This window comes from Lygodium microphyllum, chromosome 2, assembly GCF_053477565.2.
Source record: "Lygodium microphyllum isolate KBCC chromosome 2, Lygodium_microphyllum_v1.1.10, whole genome shotgun sequence".
Taxonomy (NCBI): domain Eukaryota; kingdom Viridiplantae; phylum Streptophyta; class Polypodiopsida; order Schizaeales; family Lygodiaceae; genus Lygodium; species Lygodium microphyllum.
This window is the reverse complement of record NC_141136.1, coordinates 7603826-7613763: the sequence shown is the minus strand read 5'-3', so window position 1 is coordinate 7613763 and position 9938 is coordinate 7603826. Positions and strand designations below refer to the sequence as shown.

General features: G+C 42.0%; 1 protein-coding gene across 1 annotated transcript; it reads left to right on the top strand.

The window, feature by feature from the left end:
- Positions 1–6733: 6733 nt before the first annotated feature.
- Positions 6734–9135, top strand: LOC148039448 (heat stress transcription factor A-1a-like). The gene is made up of 2 exons (XM_087690826.1): positions 6734–7727; positions 7968–9135. The coding sequence occupies exons 1-2, from the start codon at positions 7380–7382 to the stop codon at positions 9039–9041; spliced, it is 1422 nt and encodes a 473-aa protein (XP_087546952.1). The 5' UTR covers positions 6734–7379; the 3' UTR covers positions 9042–9135.
- The last annotated feature ends 803 nt before the right edge of the window (positions 9136–9938 follow it).

The window sequence follows — 9938 nt, the reverse complement described above, 5'->3', positions numbered from 1 at the left end:
TGCCTTGCGGGCTAGCCTCCTCTCCTCCTCTAGGTCTGCAATGATTGCCTCCGTCGTCCTGCCATGGTGTTTGTACCTGGCATGCGCATCGTAACTGCTCACCATTTGCTGTATGGCTTCCGGAAATGCGCTAACATCTAGCTCCCCTGCAAACCGATGATCTGAGTCTCCCTCTGTCATGGTGAAATTCTCGCGCCTGGTTGTAAGTCAGATCCTTGTCGTTGTCGCTCCTTGCTTGATCCTGCCTTGCGTTTGTTACGCTTGGGTTTTCTCCTAGTGGTGGGTTTTTTGGCAGTTTATCTGAGTGAGTTCTTTTTAATTTTTGAATGCAGTGCTCAACTTAGGGTCACTCGTGAGTGTGTTGCTCCTCGTGCACTTGTGCTCAATCAGGCTTTTGACTTTCCTAAGTGTTCTTCAAGTGCGGAAATTCAATCAGAGTGTTGTGAGTGCTTCCCTTGTGTCTCACTCACCCTTGCTCGTTTTGGGCCTGACAGGCTTTGCTACTCTAGTCCTGGCCGCCTTATGGGTCATAGGGTCCTATGCTGCTTCCTGTTGCTCGCGTGGGAGTGGGCCACTAGGGGGAGTGCCCTAGTGTGTCCCTGGATGGGTCAGGTTTTGTTTTGGTTTGACCCTGGGAATCGGATGTCCGATTTACCAGTGGTCCGATTGCGGGGATCGGACCAGGTATGTTAGGGCGAAGTGGGGGTCTTACGGTCCGCGTGTCCGATTTCAAAGAATTGGACGGGCGAGTGTGCGAGGAATCAGTCCGATTCTAGGGCGGTTCGATTCTAGGCGATCCGATTCTAGGTGGTCCGATTCTGGATGGGTTCGATTCTAGGAATCGGACCGGACATGGTCCAACTGGTGACGTGTGTTACTTCATCCGATCGGACCGGGTGGGTCCGAGTCGGAGCGTCCGAGTGGTCCGAGTGGTTGAGTCGAACAAGTTGGTCCGAGTGCCATGTGGCACGTCCGATCGGACCAGTTGGTCCGAGTCTAGTGATTGAACGGGTTGTTCCGATCGGACGGTTGTCCGAGTGTCCGAGTGTCCGATTCTAGGAATCGGACATTGGGTCGGCCGTCCAATCCCGCCGGTCCGATGGGTTACGCACACCGATTTGCTCGATTTTCACTAGGTGTATTATCCTATTGGTCGTGCGATTACCCCGCGAGAGAGCTGAAGTGGGGCGGATGAGATCGGTTACCTGAAGTCACCGAATGTGATGTCCTCTTAGCTCCAGTCGATCGGACAGCTGCCCAGCTCGCTCACTCGCTCACTCTCTGTCTCTCTCGCTCTCCGTTGGTTGGAAATGGGGTCCTCTTGCCCTCCCAGAGTTTATACCTTGCTAGTTCTGCCCTACACACTACAGGTTCCTTCCCTGGCGTTTCCTATGCCGTTACCTTGCATCTACTCCATTTTTTTCCCTTTGTTTCCTGTGGTTTTCCCCCTGTTTCACAGCAGCAGCCCTCTGCCTTTTCGTGTGTGATTTCCTACTGCTAATCTATCCTAAACACATCCTGAATCGAAAGCAAAACACTGAACTAATTTCTCCATGTTTTCCAATCATTAATAACCAGATTGTTCCAAAAAACTTACCTGTTCTAAAGATCAAAAACACCAGACTTCCTACCTATCTAAGCTCTGTTTCAGGGTGAATGCCCTACTTCGATGCTCGATATGGGGCGCGCGAGTGCTCGAGCTTGAATCCGTTGGTCCCGGCAAACGGAACCAAAATGTGGGAGCTTTCACTCAACCGCCAAGACCCACGGACCGCTTATTGTTTCAAGTGTTCCAAGCGAGCTCTCATGGCTATCTCTCACCTAGCCGACGTGCCGTCGATCCTACGAATGCAGTGAACTTACCTTGATACTTGATCGAGTGCCCTCCTCTCTCTCACACTTCGGTAGCTCCACGATTCTTGATGCTAGCTCAAGCATCCTCAAGCCTCCTCCATCTCCAAGCCTCATCCTTCATAGCCGCGCGCGCAAGAGAAGAGAAGAAAAGAGAAGAGGAGAAGGGGAGAGGAGATGGTGGAGAGCTTCACCCCCTTGATTCCTCACTCTCTCACACACTCACTCCCTCACACTCTCACACTCCCTCTCTCAAGAGCACACACAAGCAAGAAGGAGAGAAGAAGAGAGGAAGAAGAAGACTAGTTTTGCCACACCAAAGAATGAGCTCTTCATTCACTTTTCAACTTTATATAAAAAACCCTACTTCCCTTTTGGGCGGTCATTCCCTTTTTCCCTTTTTTACATGGCCAGTCATAGCCCCGGCCCTGTTTTCCCTTGTCCTTTTATCTTCCTTGCTTCCTTTTCACTACCCTTCTATATTTACAAATCGCACGGGTGAGAGCCCGACACTCTTTTACAAGATTTTAGGGTGCGCTTTTTATGCGCCTTTCCCTTTTCGTGGTTGCCTTGGCCTTTAACGGTTGTCCTTGCGCTTTTGGCCCTTTCTCCTTCTTTTCCTTCCGTCGGGCTACCTTTTTTCCGCCTTTGCCTTGCGTCTTTTCCACTTTCTTTCACTCTCTTCGTGTTGGGGTTAACACCCATCCTAAGTCTCTCCCCAATAGTATGAAACTTGTGTGCAAGTTTATAGTTTAGCCTAGACCACACACCCCTCTCTTTCTTGATCTCTCACACACTCAAAATTTCCCCTCTTCCAATCTATTTCTCATATTCCTTCCTTGTCCCCCCTCCCCCCCCCTTCTTCTAAGCTTCTTTCCATTCTTCAACTAACTCTCTTTTCTTCTCTTGCATACATTTGATACTAAAATAAAGTTAGAAAAAAGCAAATATTAAAGGAAACACAACAAAGCATTAAATCTCTCCTCTTCTTTCTTACTTGCATACAATTTACATCAACATCAAACCAAAAATGATGCAACTTACATTGATGTTTTTTCTTCTTTTCTCAAACTCATATATACACACACACACATCCTCACTCAAAGTGTAGCTATCATGGGCATGGAGGCTAGTTATGTAAAAAGAAGAAACCCTACTTTGAAGTTAAGCCTTCTTTGCAAGAGAGTTTGGAAGAAAGGGAGTGTTGGGAGACAAGCAGTCAATCAATGCAAAAACTAATGCAAAGTGGAGGGAGACACGATGCTCTTGCCTCAATGTTTTTGCTACCTATGCATTCATCCTTGTTCTTATATATTTTTGTTTGATGTAGACTATGTAGACGAATGAAATTTTTTTTATAGTAGTAATGTTTACTACATTGATATATGCCCCAAAAAATGTGCTACTATCTACACTAATATAAGTGTCAGTATATGCCCTTATAATCATTGGTATTTATATTGCTATTTTTGTCTCATATTTACCAAGTCGTATATTGGTGTGTATACCCATGTAAAAATGGACAATTATGTTGACAATTATAAGAACATTGATATTTTTTTTGCAAATTGAATTGGAACTTAATGTTAGAATACCCCTCATCCCTTATAGTGGATATTGATCATAGAACTCTTGCAAGAGTAATCAAAAGATTCCAACTTATTAACATGATTTCTTCTTTATGTATAAAAGTTATATATGTATACCCATGTAAAAATGGACAATTATGTTGACAATTATAAGAACATTGATATTTTTTTGCAAATTGAATTGGAACTTAATGTTAGAATACCCCTCATCCCTTATAGTGGATATCTATTATAGAACTGCTGCAAGAGTAATCGAAAGATTCCAACTTATTAACATGATTTCTTCTTTATGTATAAAAGTTATATATTATGAATATATACAATGCTATTGTGTTATACCATTTGATGATCATTACAATGTATACCACTCACTCACTAATCAGATATTGAATGATTAGAGTAAGTGGGAGTTCCAAGATTTATTGTACTTTGTTACTTTGTATCAATTTCATCCACATTTTGCTTATATACTCTATCAATGCTAGAGCTCACAGTATAATCACACCATGATATACTTACTCAATTTCTTAATTAATTTTTATTACATATAATAAATTAAGTTAAAACTATTATTTATAATATTCTTTCTTATTGTCAAGTGAGGTTGACAATGTTGAGAGACCACATGTTCCCGCAATTTGGGAGGAGGTATGGCACAACCTCATCTTTACATGCTGGGCAATCTACACCAACTTTGAATAGTTCAAGTAGGAGGAGGAAGCTATCTTTTCGATAATTAGTTTTGCACAATGAATCAATCTTACTCACAAACATTGGGATCCTACAATCATATGTAAAAATCAATTTTAGTTCATTCATCTTTTAGTATAGTTGAGATACACAAACTTGTATTGTGCACTAACTTATTTATGGTACTTTAGTATCACTATATGTATGGACATTTCTTATATATTCATATACAAATATATGTGCAAGTTAAATTTGTGTGAGCAATGCTCTTGATTTTGTGTTAAGTACATCCTAGAATCATATTAAAAAGTCATTGAGTCTCTTGGTACAATTATAAAGCATGTTTATACATGTATGGAGCCACCTTATTAAATACATATTTCTTTTTTTAAAATCGATTTCATGAATACTTATGTATAATACAAAAGCTTCTTCATTGAAATAAAGATCAAAAGCACAACATTTACACAAGATATAATTAGTAAAACATATTTCTTTTTTAAAAACCCGCTTTATGAATGCCTATGCATAATACAAAAGCTTATTCATTGAAATAAAGGCCAAAAGCATAGCATTATTATTAGAACCGCTTGTTTTAAATCTTTAGTGGTTCTAAGAATTACTAAAATAATCATTTTACCAGTATCTACTTGATGGAAACAAGGTGCACATGGATGTTCACCATGAGGTTGCCATAGAGTCAACAACCTACTTTGTTTTATAAAAGAAGCTAAAGTGAGATGGACGCGCATTCACATTATTGGATTTTGGTGTAAAGGTGCTTCTTTTGGATAAACCACCATTTTTTGTGGTGCCACACTATGAAGACTCACCAATTGGTACTAGAAGTTGGTACTGCATGTGTAGAGCTTTAAAGCTACAACTTCGTACTCGATACACAAGGAAATTGAAGTTTTTCTATTAAAAATAATTGAAGCAAAGATTTGGGGTTTTCCATAGTTGATTTATTTTTACCTCAACCACCCACATTTCAAACCATAGAATTGAAATAGGATACCTTTTTCTAAACCCTCTTGCTACATGAAGCATGCCTTAGGATACAAAGTGTCCTGATTGTTACTGAGATTGGTGTGGAGCACCAAAAGAATCTAGGCGTGGAGTGCCTAGTCTCTCATGTTAGAGCCTTGTTGCACCAAGGGCAATGGGATCAATCAAGTGCTACATTAATATGAGAGGTAATGAGGTTGCACCTAGTCGCTCTAAAATGTGTTTTCTAATGTGTGTGAGAGACTCATATCTATTTGGCTAGCGAATGCAACATGCGTGAGAGACTCAAATCTATTTGGCTAGCAAATGAGAGGCATTAATCCTCTAAGCATTTTGTTAATACTCCCTTTTTCACCAGCACTAGTAGGGGGATTGGACGTGTAACGAAACCCCACTCCCCTTGTTCACACAAAGATGTGTGAGGAGTGGAAGGAGTGGGGTCTCCTTGCTCCCACTCCACTTAGGTGTGACCAAGCCCTTAGCCCAAGGTTACTCCTTTTCTTATGCACAACCAAATGATACATTCATGATGTTAGCTTGAGATTGTGTTAGTGTCAAAATCAGCTTTGGATCATACCCAAACCAATATAGTCATGCCTTTCATGTCAACAAAAAAGATGATCAAACCTCTTATTTTCTCCAAAAAGATAGTCACATCTCTGATGTTAGCCTAAGCTTTCCGAAATTGAGATTGGAATCATCTAGTTTACAAATTGTGGTTTCGATATTTTTGAAAACTCATAAGGAAGTTGGAAAGCTCACAAGGAAACATAATGAGCTTCTTTTATTAAGAAAGAAAATATGCATTGATATTAAAGTCTTTAAAGAGATCAATTCAACTTTATAAGCAACTTCTTACACGTTTGAGAGTTGGGTTCTTTTCCTCGAAAATGTCACCGATGAGTTTTGTGACATCACTAACTTGATAATACACATCAACAAGCACCCATTCCCTTAGTTTAACTAGGTAATTAAATGAAGCTCGATAATTTAGATCCTTGTTGAAAGTTGTATGCTTTTCTTGCTGATTTGGTAAGCCTTTCCCATTTTATAAACCTTATGGAATAATTTTGTCTCGTACAAAAAGGGTAGAATGCCACCTTTGGTTTTTGAGGCTTGGCAGTTAGTTAGAGGAGCTCCTACTAGTAAAAATTGGGAGGGTAGGTTTACCCTACTTTTTAGAAACAGGCCACGGATTTAGTTTGATCTTGCAGATCACTTTGAGAAATTTTGTATTTGCATTATTTCCTTGTTGAAGGTGAAAATCGAAGAACCTCGTTGGAAGATTTTCAGTAATAAGCTCCAAAGCTCTATAAGAGCTTGATCTTCTTCATGTAAGGGTGTATTTATTATCATTGATACAATCTGCGCATCTCAAAGAAAAAAACGTCTCATGACCAAAATCTATGTATTTTTTGGGAAAAAGGTGTTAAGGTAATGCATAATGTATGAAGAAGTGTTGTGACATAATCTAATAAGGAACTTAGGAAGTTAAACAAATAACTCTAAGCCTACGTGTGGCAGAGAAGAACAACCAAAATGAAACAAATAAAAAGCTTTCGAACACGGAGTTCGAAATAATACGTACATCTGGCCATTCTGCCATAAGCAAATCATCAGCATCGTCCTCGACATACGAGAGAGAGAGTCTCTCGTCCGGATGTAATTATCTGTCTTTTTCTCTCTTGAGAATGACCTCGCTTGCAGGCATGGCATGGCGCCTGCCATGGCCATTGGATCTGGCCTGCCTGCCCGCCCGGAGACATGCAGTTCTTGAATTTCATGGCTGCTTCGACCCTGTACTACCACTGCTACTTGCGCAGGTGAAACTGAAAGGTCTCTTGTCGCCGACGTCGAGCCGTAGTGCTGTACGTGACATCTCGGCCGTCGCATTCAACACGATCGTTATCATGGCCTGATGATGATGCCGCTGCTGCTCCGGGGCTCGAAGAGATGCTTTTGTGGCACACGCTGTAATATAAGGACTCTTGTAATGAGGTCCAATCATCGTTTGTCGAGGTTCGTCTCCGCAGTAAGTCTCTGATTCTGCCTCCCTTATCACAGCATATCTCTCGGTCCCGTATGTGAAAAGGTGTGCCATCTAGGTCAATTATGGCCAATGGCTAAGGTCGGCCTGTAACTTGCCATGGCCATGGCTTCACCTTCAGTGTCCGCGTTAGGTTTCCTCAAGTCCTCTCAGGGGCAGTACACTGTTTATTAACTTCCCTTATTGAGCCTTCCATGGTTACTCCTTACCTGTCAGGCAGGCTTTTCCACCACACCATGATCTCTTCTTCAGCCTCCTCTTATAGCACTGCCTCAGCGACAACCGCCTTCCCTGCAGCATCTCCTTATGGTGGAGCCCACGCTGGGCTTAACTCGCCTCTGCAAACCCCCATGGCTCCCCCTCCATTCCTTACCAAAACCTATGACATGGTGCAGGATCACGCCACAGACTCCATCATCTCGTGGAGCACTAATCACAATAGCTTCATTGTTTGGGATCCCCCCAAGTTCTCTCTGGATGTGTTGCCGCAGTACTTCAAACACAGTAATTTCTCAAGCTTCATCCGCCAGTTGAACACTTATGTAAGTAATCACTTCTCAGCATTTGCTCATATGTGGCTGAATAAAATGTGCCTCATCCCTGCCGGCACTTCAGAAGGCTCATGTTGTTGCAGTCCTCTAGTATTCCTTTCATTTGGTCTAAAGAGGTGCTCGTATGCAGATAGATGCTATTCTACTTGTTTCTGTAGTCACTGGCTAAGAGTTTCAGATTGTGTTCAGAGTGCTTACTTTATTGGCGCCATCTATTCTATCTTGTTACAGGGCTTCCGGAAGGTTGATCCTGACCGCTGGGAGTTTGCAAACGAGTGCTTCTTGCACGGTCAGAGGCATCTTCTCAAGAACATTCAACGTAAAAGAAGCATGGCAACTGAGAATCCACTTGCTCATCAGCATGAGACTACTGAAGGACCAGGATCCACAGGCCATTGCATAGAAGTTGGCAAGTTTGGCCTTGAAGAAGAGATTGAGCATCTCAATCGGGACAAGAATCTGCTATTGATGGAGTTGATGAGATTAAGGCAGCAGCAGCAGGCGGCCGAGCAGGACCTGCACAGCTTGGTACTTCGCCTTCAGTCCACAGAGCAGAGACAGCAACAATTGATGGCCTTTCTTGCAAAACTGTTGCATAGTGGTTCTTTCTTTTCTCAGCTGGTGCAACAGACAGAGAACCAAGTGCCAGAGCTGAGGAAGAAAAGGCGTTTACCTTGGCAAATTGAAGAGGAGGATGCACAATCAGGCATTGAAGGGTTGTTGGTTACGCACAAACCTGGATCTAATGATTTTCTTTCCCCATTGTCCTCGAATATTTCAAGTTCAGGGAATGAGGTGAGTGAACTGTATTTGCTGGGGATATTGTTCCTAGACATGGTGTCATCCCTGTCATCATTGCCACAGGAACGCGTTCCTCAGCAAGAGAGCGCAACTCTTAAAAAGTTTCAAGAGTTTCACAGCATCTCAAGAAATCTATCTGCTCAGGCTGTTGACAATCTAACTGCTCAAACTTCAGCAGTTCCAGAGTTTGTCAATCCTCTTATGCAGGGACATGTGGTCTCTCTCATTCCTTCTGGAGTTCATTTCAAAGGTTCTATCTCCTTGCCAGAGACAACAGCTTTTGAAGAAACTTATAAGAATCAAGTTCACTCAGGCCTCTCCAATTATGTTTTCCTGGAACAGTTGTTGAATGCTAGCACTGGCTTGGAAGGCACAGGCACAAAATGTACATTACCACAATGGAATATGGAGGACAAAGAGACTGTTGAATGCCCTGCTGGCATTTATGAAATCAGTGAGTTTGTACAGCAGTTGGCCCAGCTGGACTATACATTGCATTCCTGATAAAGGAAGTGGCTATGTACTTCATTGTAAGAGTTTGTGTTTTGATTTCAGACTACAAGTCAATTCAGGCAAAATGGTGCACTATTTCTCATTATCTGTGCAGATTCTATGAATTGGCGATGTATTTCTGTTGTCTGTGACCTTTCCAGAGTCTGTCCAGTTTCTGCTTTATTCATGCAAGAAGTATACTGAGAACATATGCCAGTCCTGAGTGTGACATCCCTGCACAAATAGGGTGTTTCTATGCTTTTGCCTGACATATGGCAGCAGTGTATTGTGATGCAACTCTCCTCTTTTGCCAAAAGAGTTTGACAATGGTAAGTTGAAGGATTTGTAAACTTGCAGTGCTATTTTTTATTTCAGCTGGAAGTTAGAAAACACATTACAGTAAGAAGCTCTGGTGATGCATTTGAACTGTCTAAACAGGTGCGCGCTCAAGTTCCAGGTACTGTGAAGCGATAGGGTCTGGCCAATTGTCAGCGGAGAGAAACAAGTTGGCTTACAACCTGGTCGAAGATTCAGACAATCAAAGTCCTATGACCTATCATCTTGTAAGCCTAGGCAAGACATTATTGTCCTCAGCTGGGCAGTATTTTAAAATGCTCCTCTTGTGCTATTTTAACTTGACAAGTTTCTTGGAAAATAGAAATCTTGTAAAGTCATAAGATTTTGCACTGAAGGTTAGGCATATTTCCCTTTGCATGTTCAGAAATTAATATCACCTGAGCCTGTTCCAAAAGAAGTGCTCAGCCAGAAGATGGATTACAGTGTTTAGCATCCACATAGAAAACAAAATCGCAAGAGTAATTCTCTGCTTTGACTTGGTTAAGCCAGCTTGCAGCTTGACCGTTGTCTCCTGCAGTATTTTGTGCTGATCTCCAGAAAATCTGTTTGTAC